This window comes from Chelonoidis abingdonii, chromosome 6 (assembly GCF_003597395.2).
Source record: "Chelonoidis abingdonii isolate Lonesome George chromosome 6, CheloAbing_2.0, whole genome shotgun sequence".
Lineage (NCBI taxonomy): Eukaryota > Metazoa > Chordata > Testudines > Testudinidae > Chelonoidis > Chelonoidis abingdonii.
In genome coordinates this window covers 59,492,055-59,505,664 of record NC_133774.1, presented here as the reverse complement: position 1 = coordinate 59,505,664, position 13,610 = coordinate 59,492,055, and the positions used below count along the sequence as shown (strand labels likewise).

At 40.5% G+C, this 13,610-nt stretch overlaps 1 protein-coding gene across 1 annotated transcript in view; it reads right to left on the bottom strand.

The window, feature by feature from the left end:
- Nucleotides 1-13,610, bottom strand: part of ADGRV1 (adhesion G protein-coupled receptor V1) — a 460,423-nt gene that overhangs the window by 322,663 nt on the left and 124,150 nt on the right. The window contains exons 44-53 of the mRNA XM_032764111.2: nucleotides 13,393-13,534; nucleotides 11,931-12,193; nucleotides 8,761-8,936; nucleotides 6,781-6,905; nucleotides 5,580-5,746; nucleotides 5,339-5,482; nucleotides 4,779-4,886; nucleotides 3,197-3,449; nucleotides 2,354-2,476; nucleotides 366-588 (exon numbers count right to left, since the gene is read on the bottom strand). Of these exons, the coding sequence (XP_032620002.2) occupies nucleotides 366-588; nucleotides 2,354-2,476; nucleotides 3,197-3,449; nucleotides 4,779-4,886; nucleotides 5,339-5,482; nucleotides 5,580-5,746; nucleotides 6,781-6,905; nucleotides 8,761-8,936; nucleotides 11,931-12,193; nucleotides 13,393-13,534 (1,724 nt within the window). The remainder of the gene's footprint in view (nucleotides 1-365; nucleotides 589-2,353; nucleotides 2,477-3,196; nucleotides 3,450-4,778; nucleotides 4,887-5,338; nucleotides 5,483-5,579; nucleotides 5,747-6,780; nucleotides 6,906-8,760; nucleotides 8,937-11,930; nucleotides 12,194-13,392; nucleotides 13,535-13,610) is intronic.

Genomic DNA, 13,610 nt, shown 5'->3' with positions numbered 1-13,610 from the left:
ACCCACCTTGTCTTTCTCAATGAATCAAAGTGATTAAACAAGATCAAAAATTCATGATGAACTGGATCCCCATTCAACCACAATAATTTTTTTTTTTTTGTGTATAAACACATGAGTAAGGAACATAATTGCAAGCACTATATGGGCATGATCAACAGTCTACTAAGAGACACTCATTGACTTCAATGGATTATGTAACAGCCCTTATGTTGAAAACTCTTAGGGATATCAATGAGAGTTCTACCCACAGAGTACTTACAGGGCTGGAGTCTAATATTTCTAGTTGCTGCTTTAGAGAGTATCACAAGAAAAATGAAAAAATGAAGAGGCACTGCAAGATGAGAGGTATAACATGAGAAACCTACCTAGGTATAAAATCTGACTCATTGGAGACTTTGGTCAATTCATAAATCTGGGAGTAAGACTCTTCAGACAGAACAATTAGACTTTTGTTGGAGTTAAGCGATCTCTTAGTAACTGAAGTGATATGATTAGCAGGAGGTGCTTCCAGCACTAGAGAGAACCGGTTTACTTCTGAATTCCAGGAATACAGTGCTGATCTATCCTTACCAGCTAGTAGCACATGGACTGCATTTTAAAAAAGAAAAAGAATAAAAGAAAATGCTCAGAGACAAATGTAATCGTTTTCTCAGTGCAATCCCAGCGATGCTTGCTCACAGGAACTCACTGACCAGTCTTGCTTTAAAGGTCTGAGACAAAAGAACATTTGTTCAGTATCTTTATTCACTTATTTATTTCAGCAGTTACATCTCAAGAGAAACACCTGATGGTGATCCACTTACACCTGTTTTACATCAGTTCAGAATACAGTAACTCCTCACTTGAAGTCATCCTGGTTCAAGTAGTTTTGTTATTAAGTCGCTGATCTATTAGTGAACATGCTCATTTAAAGTTGCGCAAAATGTTCTAACGCCCTCCACCCCCCTCAGCACCTCCCGCCCACCGGCAGGCCCCCTGGATCAGCACCTCACCCTCCCTCTCTGCAATCAGCTGTTTCACAGCAGGCAGGGAGGCTGGGAGGGAGCGAGGAGGAGCAAGGACGCAGTGTGCTCGTGGGAGGGGGCAGAGCTGGGTTTAGAGGCAGGGCAGGAGTGGAGCGGGGATGGAAAGAGGCAGGGGGCCTTGGGGGGAAGGAGTGGTGTGGGGGCAGGGCCTGGGACAGGGTCAGGGATCAACCACCCCCGGCAGTTTGAAAAGGCAGCGCCTGGGGCCCAGAAGCCTGTGGCTGTCTCCAGCTCTGCAGGGATCTAGAGGCCCAGTACCTCTGCACTCTGTGTCCCGAACATACCATGCAACCTGGCAGATTGGTTCCCCTAGGAGACAACTGGTCTCTCCAGCACCCTGGGAGTTGAGGGGGCATTCAGTGACTAACTGGAGCAGGTATTTGTGTGATCTGCTGCTCAGAGGCCAGCAGAGACATCCCCAGCGGGTGCTGGGGAAAGATGCAGCAGTGTCCCTTCCCTGCTTTGCCTGGTTCTCATGTCAAGCCCAAACCCACAGAGCTTGCACGGGGAGGACTTTGCAGGCCTAGGAGTGGAAGTGTTTTGGCCCATACCTGCACCAGAGCTCTGAGGCCAGAGGATATTCACTTACCTAGTCACAGCTGAGAGTCAAACTGCACATAATGTCTTTTGTCTGGCAAAAAAAAAATTCCCTGTAACCTAACCCCTCACATCCAAATTTACATTAATTCTTGTGGGGAAATTGGATTCGCTTAACATCATTTTGTTTAATGTCAAATTTTTCAGGAACATAACTACAATGTTAAGTGAGGACTTACTGTAGGCCCAAATAAGTTATTCCAGTGTGGAAAACCATATTTAAAAAAACTGAAACGTGCTCTGGCCAGGAAAGGGCAGTCCACATTATTATTTGTATATTAGTCACATTTAGTACACTTCCCATCTGCTTCTGCCTGTTTCTTCCAGACCTCCTGTCAACATTACTCCATAAGCCAGAGGTCAGCCTTTCTGTCTTTTGGAGGTCATCCAACACCTTGGAGCTCTGTCAAATCAGGAACCCAATTAAGTGCACAGTCTCAGTCTCTCTCAAATGAAGACCTTAATTAAATCTGCTGCATTACCACCAGAGTAATTATGTTTATATATTTGCAACATTGCCTTACTTCTGGAGTATTTTTGCTATTTTGAGCTGTAAGGTCTTCCATCCTTTCTGTGTGTCTTTGTAATTTGTTTGGTGCCAATTCACATCACCTAAAGAATGATGGACTGACATGCAGCTACCACATTGCCTTAGCACTATTTTCAGTAAGGTCCTACCACAAGTGTAAAAGCTACTATTGGAACAAAGACTGTAGTCACCTAAAACTTACCTAAACCTGAAGGAGGCATGAAGGTGTGGATTTTGTTTATCGCACTAGAAGAAAGAGACTGAAAATGCCTGAAGGAAGATTCTCCTGTCTGCCAGACAAAAACTTCACTTGAATTACTGGATTCTGCAAAGGGGAAAGAGAATAAATCTCAAGCTTGACTACACAATGAATCTGATCAATGATTAAACACCTGCAATGCTGGTTCACATCAAAATGTCTGCATTTACCAGATCTTACCACACAGATAGCCACATTACCACATATTCCTCTATGCTTAGGACAGGAGATATCTGTGGTAACTGGGACAATGGTTGCATATGGTGATCATTTAATAGCTTCTATGTTTGCACGCCCACACACCTCAGAATGTTAAGGTTGTTGGGGCACAAAATGACAAATGCAAGACAATGCATAGTTAAGTGGGAAGTGTACCATAAGCCTTTTCACCAGACACAGAACGGTGTGTTAGGAAAGCAGGACTGCCTAATGGATCATGTTGTGACATAACAATCATCTCCACCGCTGTTCCATGAATTCTGCACAGCACATACATTGCAGAGGATGTTAACAGCAACTACAATAGTAAGAATTTAATAACCCTCAATGTTCCTGGGAAAAGTGTATGTTGAAAATCAACGCTTCACTTATTCTGCACATACTTGAAAACGGATGCAACACTTCTATCTGTCCAATAAATAAAACAGATTGTCACGGATAAAATTCTCATGAGAAAGTGTGGCCTCTCTCCTCTCACTCTTAAATCCCTGTCTACACTGCTGAGCCAAGCGTCTTTCCCATCAGACAGACCAGCATAAACTCATGTTCTTGTATCATGCAACATACCTTTTGCAACTATTAGATAGATATCAGATCCAGAAGTCAAGGCCTCCATGTGTGTTATTCCATTTACTGGCACTTGATGAAGTTTTTGAAACTTGTCATCTGACCATTGGTACAGAAGCGGGTATTGGCTGGAATTCGACAGAGAAACTGCTAGGTACATAAAACCTCCTCTGGGAAACAGGGCCATGAGCAGAGCTCCATAAATTGGGAGCTGATGATGCAATACAAAAAGGCCATCATTCCACTGGAAAACCTATGGGAAATGATACATAATTTTTTTCTTTAGATCTAAGTACAGTCAGATTGTGCTAACAGAAATCAGATGTCACTCTGAAGACTTTAGATTATTTTAATTATCCTCTGAATCATTAACATCTAATGGCTGCTCAGTGAATTTAGCTGGTTTTCTCCTTCCAGTTCCTAGTAGACAAGCATCTGCATTGCAAAATCACCCCCACCCGTGATGTTATTCTGGTTGGATGCCTCAGCCAGAAAGTGAAAAACTGAATGGGCTTGGACACTGAGCTACCACTAACCTCTAAAGATGGTCCCTCCACATGAAGGCTGAGGTACAGTGGTAGGGTGGTATAAAGAAGCTGCATTCAGGTTTATCTGTTCTGAAGATAAGAGAACTTCTGTCTCTAAGGCTGCCTACTTCCCCTTAGCACAAGTACTAAATGACATAATTTTCAAAGTAGGAGGATTTCTAATAATGATTCACATCTGGTATATCTGTATAAGTTCATGCTGACAATACTGGTAAACCTAAATCACTCTGTAAACTTCATTTTTATTCAGCTTCTTGTAGAATTCAGGGTAGCAAGTTGTAGTGGGGTGGTCACCCCACTCTGGCCCTGAAGAAGTTAAAAGCAGCCCTGGAGAGGGCTGCAGCATGGAAAGGGAATGAGAACAGCTGTGAGAAGCGGAGTGAGTCGCTGACCACAGCTATGGTCAGCTTAATCAGGGCCCACCTGGCCCTTATAAAAGGGCTGGGGCCAGAAGCTAAACACAGAGAGTATCTCTCTAGCTATTGAGGGAGATGGGCCTGGCTGCTGGGGAGCTGAACAGAGTACATAGAGTGGAGCAGGGCTGGGGAAAGGCCAGAGGAGCTGGGGAGCTCCAGCCCGGAAAACCCCCAGGCTGCAGGCCTTGCTAAAGGCCCAGAAAAGGTACTGGGGTTGCAGAGGGGCAGCCCAAGGGTAGGCAGAGGCAGCAGACCCAAACCCTCCTTGCAGTGCATTTATACTGCAGTCCACCCCAGTGAGTGGGGGCTAGACGGTGACTGGCAGTAGCCAAAGACTGAGGCGAGGGGAGGATAGGTGTTTGGGGGTTCCCTGGGGAGGGAAGACCCAGCACCAGGGCCAGCGGCAAGCGAGACACCGGCCTGTAGAGGGCACTCCTGAGTGAACAGAGCTAATTCCCAGGATGAACAGCAGGAGGTGCCGCAGCAGTGAGTTGGTGTCCCACTACACAAGTCAATAGTACTTAAATACCATTATGCTGATTGCCACTTAGGAATTTCTAATCAGAGCTAAATGTATACTGCACACATATTAAAATGAAAAAGGGAGATCATTCCAACCTGTATGGATTTGGAGTCAGCTGTATGACTTGCAATAATTAAATAATCTTTACTGTTGACAGTGAAGTGTTTTACATCTCTGGTTTCTGGAACTGACAGAGTCTGTATCTGCGAAGGCAGCACAAGGACAGGAGAACTTTGTGAAGTGATTCAAGTTCTTCACATATGGCTAATTTGCCTAATCAAGGAATGTTATTCAATATAAAACTTTGTTAAAACATCAGAAAAGTTCCATGATTACACAGATCAGACTGTTCAATAATTTCCACATGAAAATGTCATGAAAACATTATGGACAATCTCTGGCATAAACAAATAGAACTCCTTTTAAGTAAATAGTGGTGCACTAGCTGATTTTAATTCAATGTTACCAAAATTTAAACTCATTCATTAAATTCATAAAAATTAAGATCTTGACACTAGAGTATATGAACATCTTATTATAAAATGCCATATTTTAGGTCATTGCAGAGCACAAGTACTGTGCTGGAGCTCAATACTAAATTGGCCTCCCAGGAATGTTTTTTTCTAAAGCATCTAAAAGAAGGTAGAAGTCTTACCAGTAGTACCCTGAGTCCAGGTGTGAATGTATACACATGATTGTTGGAAGAGTCCTGTTTGGTTCCTCCATGAGTAATCACTAGAAAGGCAGCACCATTGATGTGAAATGTCACACAACTACGAGGATTCCGTATACTGAAGTCCTGAGAGGAGAATCATAAAGAAAGTTGATGAGGTAACTGGACTTTACAAATCAATTAGTACCATCCATGCAAAATGGATTAAAATAAAAACATTTACCTCAATGGGAACAAAAACTCCTCTCCATTGATAGATAGAAGAAAAGCTAGCTGGGGAGGTCCGCAACAGAACACCATATAAAGACTCTCCCGATGTAAAGAAACACCAGCTAGATACTGACTCTTCCACAAAACTTTGTAAGACAGACAGCACACTGATACCACCCTCTGCAATACATTAAAAATACTAGTTACTAGAGTATACATGAGGGGGTTTACAATCTTATCTTTGATTTTACAAGCTAAATTCAGACCTAATGCCAGGAGGAATAACACTGTCGACATCACTCAGAACTTGCAGAGGTTAAAACAATGAGAACACAATGAGAACTCAACAGACGAATGTTTTTGTAATATGTATTCTCAATACACAAGCAAGTCATACAGGGAATCTTTGGTGTACAGAATGTAGTTCTTAACGGGTCATATTGGAATTCAGCTAGGATCAAAATAAAGCAAGCTAATGGAAAAGCCACACACACAAAAAAAAACAAAAAGAAAAAAAAAGAATCTTTCCCCAAGATGAGACTGAAATCAGACTTGGAAAGACTTGCATAATGTACAGATCTGTTTAACTTGGATATTTTGAATGTGTTGTCAGAATTAAATTACAAAAGTGAAAGCTTAGACCCCAATTCTGCCAACTGTTATGTCAGTATCTTTGCTCATAGGAGTAGCCCCACTGAAGTTATTTAGCCCTCAATCCTGCAAAGATTTAAATAAGTGCTTATCTTTAGGCACTGTGGCTAGTCATATGGGACTCTAATGGAATTACTCACACTGCCTAAAACTGAGCATATTCCAGGACTGAGGCTTTATAATATAAACTTTTTCAGACACAGGCATCTTAGCTGTATGGACAGTACTTTTGCATATTGTGGGTGCTACAAGAATACTACTATGACCATGTCTTATTTAAGAGAAGTCTAGTGATAATACTGTTCCATATAAACTGATGTGAGGTAGGGGATATTTCAGAAGTCTCTCAACTCTGATAGAAGTGACAGTCAGTGGACTTGCTCTAGTGAACCCGTTTTATCTATTGAATCTTAACACACTCAAAGAAATATTTTAATACAGGAGTTTATTTTAACAACTCTGAAAAACAGATTTAAATTTCAAAACTAGTCTCTCTGCCTCCTTGGCCAGTTTATTGTTGTTAACTTTTGATAAGAGTAACATTCATTGAGAAAAGAACTTACTTATGCCGAATGCAGTATTGGACAGAGTCTCCCACTCCACACTCACAGACATATTGAGCCCATTACTTCGGGATACTTTCAAATAAACGCTACTGTTGGCTTCTTCAATTATCAGAGAACTTGTCCTAAATGTGAGAATTGCAAAAATAAAGAAACAGGAATTCCTTTTACAATGTATGAATTGGAGTTCTGAAAAACATAATTTACATGGTACAGTTGTAGTGATAGAATAAACAATAGTGATGGAAAGAAACTGCTAGCAGCTGGTTTCCTTACAAGTGGGGCTGCTGGTAGCATCACTATCAAGGTTGCCCAACACTTCCCATTATAAGACCCTGGTTTCAGTTGCTTATAAGTTGGGCAAACTTTAATCATTTGGGATAAAGGTTTACCTGTCTGTCAGGCTGAGTGTTTTGGAAAATTTCGGCTAAATTGTTCAGCCATTTCTAGGAATGAAACGAAACATATTTTACCCGTGTTAAAAATTCTGGTGATTTTTCTTTGACTCAATCACCTCTACACTTTGGTGAAAGGATGTGAAATTTGGCGTACTGGTGGCCTTTGTGTCAGGATATGCCTTTTGCAATCCCCATAAAAATTGGCCCAAGTTTGACCAAATTATAAGCCTTTGAAAAACTGCAGTTCTCACATGCTCATCAGAGACTTGGATTGTATCAGCTGAGTTCTCCAAAGATTCCATTTGCACTGGGTAAGCTCCATCCAGGGAAGAGCAGGACATTTGATGCAACTGCAGTTCTGGGCTGTGGTGGGCTTTCTTGGATCTGGTCACCTGCACTGAGAGCAGGGAGCCTGTCTCTCCTGTATGCTCAGTGACCACTCCCTGCTGGGGTAGGGCAGCAATGGAGGAGGAAATTGCCTCATTCGAATGCAGAGGGGACAAGAGAGAAGGGGAGCTGATTGGGACAAGGAGCCTGGCAGGAGTTAAAATTGGAACTGCAGCCTGGCTGGCATGGAGTGGGGAGACTGGGACTGCAAGCCAGTGAAGAGAGACTGAGATAAAGACAAGGAGCCAGGGTAGGAGAAACTGGGACAGGCTGGACAAGGATATTAGGATTGAGAATCAGGAGGTAAGACAGTGAGGATGGAAAACATGGGTTAGGGGTACAGAAGGCCCACGTAGATGAGCAAGACAGATCAGATGAGTTTGGGGTGTGGGAAAGGAACTTGACCAGACTGAGAAAAAAGACTGGAGGATGGAAGGTGGGGAAAGAACTGAAGTTAGAGAAGGACTGCAGAAGAGTGACTGGGACCCGGTAGCGATGGAAAATGTGGGTGGGGATGGGTGCAACTGGAGGCCAGGGCTGCAGGGAGAGAGATCAAAAGAGAACACGGGGATAGAGGGGCCTGGGATTGGCTGCACCAGGAGACCGGGAGTTGGGGTGGAAGAGGAGAAGATTGAGACAGGGATTCTGAAGAGGTGACACTAAATCTTACATTTCTTAACTTTTGAGTTGCTCCTTTGACTTTTCAATTTGAATAATGTTCTTTTAACATAGTAATTTTGTGTGTGTGATTATAAATATGCTGTTAAAGAATAGTTGAAAAAGAAGTTAGTCTTCATGCTGACTCTTTCTTCACATAACACACTCAGAGAACAATTTAGATACATAATAAAGATATGAGTTATACGACTAAAACAATAAAATAGCAGTAGCAAGAGGACAATCTGAATCTAAAAACTCAATCAGGCCAGCTCTAGGTCCAATTTTTTTTTTAAAGTGTCAGTGCTCTATATTCTGGTGAAGAATGGTTTATTTTTAATCTTCTGTTCTCTGGTATAGAAAAAATGCTATTTAACAGACACCAGACATTTTAAAAGATTTTCAATTACCTAAAATTGTGGATTGCTTATTACCTTGTTTTCTTTTAAACAGGTCCACCAAAGAAAGATGCAGAGAATTATATTGTCTAGAGAATATGAAGAATTACCCTCTTTATAACTGAATTAGTGTACTGTACCTATTTGTAACTGGATAGACACTAAAAAGCCCCAATGGGGCTTGGTTCTGTAACACCGTGATCATAGTTTCCACTCTTGTGCCAAGTCTGGCTCCTCCCATTGGTCTGAAGAGAGTGATAATAAAATGTTCATCCATTTCTGGTTCTTCATCTAGTATGGCAGAAATGTGCAGAGTCTGAGAGCAAAACAAGTACATGAAGTCACTAAGGGTATGTCTATACTACCCGCCGGATAAATCAACCCCTGAGCACTCTCCCGTCGACTCCTGTACTCCACCGATGCGAGAGGCGCAGGTGGAGTCCACGGGGGAGCGACAGCAGTTGATTCACCACTGTGAAGACACAACGGTGAGCAGATCTAAGTACATCGACTTCAGCTACGTTATTCATATAGCTGAAGTTACATATCTTAGATCGACACCCTTCCCCCCACCCTCCAGTGTAGCCTAGGCCTAAGACATACTAACTTAACAGCTGCTGATATTCCTGTGCTTTCTGTGCTTAAAGTATACACCAGGATGGGAGTCAAACAGCAGTTACTGAAACTGGACAATACAGAAACAGTGCCAGCAGGGAGAGGGGGCTGGGAATTAAACTAGAGTAGTGGATTCTAACCTTTTTTTCTGGAGTGCCCCTTTGAAGGCTTAGCAGATGAACACACCTCTTCCCTTTCTATTTCTTTCTTTAAAGCAAACAAAGCTCCCACATTCTTTTATATTTATTTTCCTTTCTTGTTCTGTCTCTCCACCTCCCATCCCTCTTTGAGTTGGCTCTTTGGGGGCAGGCACTGTCTTTTTGTTCTCTGTTTGTTACTGCACCTAGCACATTAGGGTCCTGGTCTGGGACTGGGCCTCCTCTTGGGCACAATGGTAATGCAAATAAATAAAAATATGGAGATATACCAATCTCCTAGAACTAGAAGGGACCCTGAAAGGTCATTGAGTCCAGCTCCCTGCTTTCACTAGCAGGACCAAGTACTGATTTTTCCCCAGATCCCTAAGTGGCCCCCTCAAGGACTAAACTGACAACCCGGGGTTTAGCAGGCCAATGCTCAAAACACTGAGCTATCCCTCCCTGTTACTGAAACTGAGCTAAGGGCCAGAGGAACAGAGAACATGGCATGAGTGGACTGCCTGAACCCACAGCCCTGTTTAGTACGTTTGCTGATCTGGTATCTACCGTATAGACCCCAAGGAGCAGAAAGAGAAAGCTAACAACTAGCATCTTCATTAAAAGTACAGGGGCATATTTGCACTCTGCGTGTTTATGAACTCAGATTGTGGAGGGAAGGAATGCATCTGAGGTCATGAAACTTTCTCCACTCCTTGCTGCTCTTTTCTGCTCCACCTGCCACTGGATTGAGTGGGACCCCTCTGAGGAAGGCCTGCCTTCCAGGTTGGTAAACGGTAACACAGAGGAACAGAAGAGTATTGTAGTACTTTTACCTTCAATTGTGCATAAGCACCATCCTTTTCCAATATCATATGCAAGCAATAGATATACAGGTACATAAAGTTTTGCTGCTTGTGGTTATACAGATAACAGCAACGTATCTACAGCTAACCAGGAGCCTGTGACCTTTCAGATACAGACTTTGCCATAGGTATCCATGTCTTTGCTTGCTCCAGGTAAAATTTCTACAATATTTGGGATGTACTTTTATGAGTCTCCAACTTCTGAGTAGGCTGGGTTAATGTTTCCCTGTGCTATACTGGCTACTAATTCAATTCCAAATACAATTGAAAGTGTTTGTGCTAAAGCTCTCCATGGTGTAGGACCCATTTAAGATACTATGTGCTTTCTTATGTCCTACCACAACAGTTTAAAGTTATATATTTTGACTTTCATTGCCCATATTCCAGGCTCTCCATCAGTTAAGCTCCACTAGTCCCTGAAAATGGTCCAAGAGGGATGACAATTTTATTAAATAAAACCCCACTAGAGCTGGTCAAAATGTTTAATTCAAAATGCTTTTTCATTAGAACAGAAATTTCAGCAATGTCTCATTTTAAAAATGAAAGCAATTTTTTTTTCAGACAATAAAACTTGCAGTTTTGGGGTTTACAGTTTTTTGACAAAAACCTGAAAACTTTAGAAGAACAATGTTGATGAATGAAAACTTTTTTTTATCTTTCATGGGAACAAAAAACATTTCCTGAATAGCTCTAAAACCCACACATCATACAAACTTGCTCCCCATGACTGAATCCACACAGAAAATTTCAGGTTCACAAGACTTTTTCTGTTCCATCAGCCAGGATTTTGGCTGAACATTATTTTATTTTCTGTTCTTTTAAGGATTTGTTTTGGTCAGTTGGATGTCTTAGGCCACATGAATTTTTATGAAGGACCATTTTCATCTGAGTATGTTTTTAGTACTTATTGCACAGTTCATATGAGCTTTTATTATAGGTGTTTTATTTAGACAATAAAAGTAAAATCCTCACTTAATTGAGGGGAAAGGCAAAATACCCATTGACTTAAACGGGGCCAGGATTTCACCTTAAATGAATAAAAAATCAATAGAAAACTAGTTCAACAACAAGATCATCCATTTTCTAGGTTGACTTTTTTTGAGAAGGGCAACCTCCGCCGGCCCCACCTCCAGGGACTAGGTCCTCTTTCTACTCAGAATTTACATTTTTGTTGTTTGAGAAACATTAGTTACTGCCACATTTTCTTGCACTTTCAGTAATGTATTCTGTATAACTGAGAGCAATGAAAGTATTCTGACTATATAGAATGAAACACTGTATTATATTTTAGCTCTATTATTCAAGTAGATTGTATGTAAGAGGCAAATTTCAGAATAAAAACATAGCCATGTGCCAAGTATATATAAGGAAATTGTTCCTCAGTTTCTCTGAATGTATCCTGTGCATTATATTGTCTGATATTTATCTGAACTGCTGCAAAAAGGCATAAATATTCCAAAAGTAATAATGAGATTAAATGACTACATAGAAATTAGTGTTAGAATATTTCATTTTCTCTACATTTTCACATAGCATATTCACAATCTTTGAGATGTCATTCCTACAATAACAAGAAATAAAACAAAATACAACAGGAAATCAAGTCTAACATTAAACGTGGACAGCTCTGTATGCTTCTCAGGTAGGTGAAACAAGCCTACTTCTCTTACATTGTAATAACCACCTGCATATTACCTTGAATCTGACTCCCTCTTCCAGCATGATATATCCTTGTGAAGGGGTCAGATCCACTGATGCAGCTGAAGAATTTATTTCTCTCACAAGATATTGAACAGTCACAGTGCCAAATATCCCCTGGGGAGGTTCTCTAATTATGTTCAGTACAGCAACACTTTCCATCAAGTGGAGAGCTGACTGCTCCCTTAGGAAAAAGTGATCGCTGTTATTGAATGACAAAACTCCATGACCATCATCACTGGCAAGGATGGTAACTGTGGCTTTTGAAAAAGAAATCGTGGAAATATATTATTTTTAATGTCTACAATCCAACTAGGGTGGTAATAACAACAACAACAACAACAACAACAACAACAACGAGAGAGGGAGAGAGAGAGAGACTTTTTATATATTTATCCAAAAAAGACCATATTCTCCATTTTATATCAGTTTAACTTAATTTAACATGATATGTATATATTTAATTTTATCAATGCATATATATGCACATGAGGAATTAGGAGAATGTGGTCTTTTTTCCTATAAAAAGGCCACAGTCTCATTGAGATTTCAATTCAACAAAGTAATTAATTGCATGCCTAACTTTAAACATATGAATAGACTCTTCATATGACAGGACATTCTGTCTTACTGACTGTTGGTGTTATGTTCTAAAGAGGCCTCACTACTAGTTGAATAGAGTCTTCAATGGGACTCTTCACATGCTTAAACTCAGGCACATGCTTGAATACCTTGCTGCACCAGGGCTTTACATGAGAGCATGAGAGTTTCTCTACCATCAAAACTTGGAGAGAATATATAGTAAAGTACCTCTTCTATTCATACCACATATCATAAAGAGATTTAAAGAGACTGAATTTTGTATTAATATAAGACAGTTCCTGTAACTATTATTGATTTAGCCAAAAGGGATTATGCCCATTCTGCAAATTTTTAATTTATTGAGCTTCTAAAATTTCTAGTAATGAAAAGCAAGATTCTGCTGCTTTTAGTCAGAATTAGTAACATTTACGTGACTAAACCCAGAACAAAGTATAAATTGCCAAAGTGGAAAAAAAATCAAGCCTTACCTATTCAATTAAAAAAGAATACTCTTCGTATGCTATTATCCTATATATCACATCTTAACAACACTTAGAGAAGAGGCACACTCATTACTTATGAGACAGGCATAAATGTAGCTCTAAATATTGCAAAAAATCAAAACCAACATGCTGTACAAACAGCATGGTTCCTCACAAAACTCAATTTCTACATAAGTCTTGCTTTATTTTAAATAGAGTCTTAGCAGTTAGATAAATTTCATTACAGGTTTCAGAATCTTCATCAAAATATAAAGTCATCCACAAAAGGTAAATGATGGTTTCAAGAATACAATGATTCCTTAGGCATAAAGTAATGAAAACAGTTGTAAAACAACAATAACAAAGAGCTAGAGTATAAAGAATGTCTGTTTTACCTGTTGTGTTCTCTCCTAGTTCCAGCCCCAAGGAGGGATTTGTTAAAATTAACTGGAATTTCTCATCACTTTCAGGAATATCATCATCAAAAATCATGACATCAATGTATTTATACCTTTCTCCATCAGCAAAAGAGAGGATCTGGGAGTGAAACATAAAAGGCATATTATCTTAACAAATATATAACATGAACAAGTACGTAAGATTTTGCAACTCT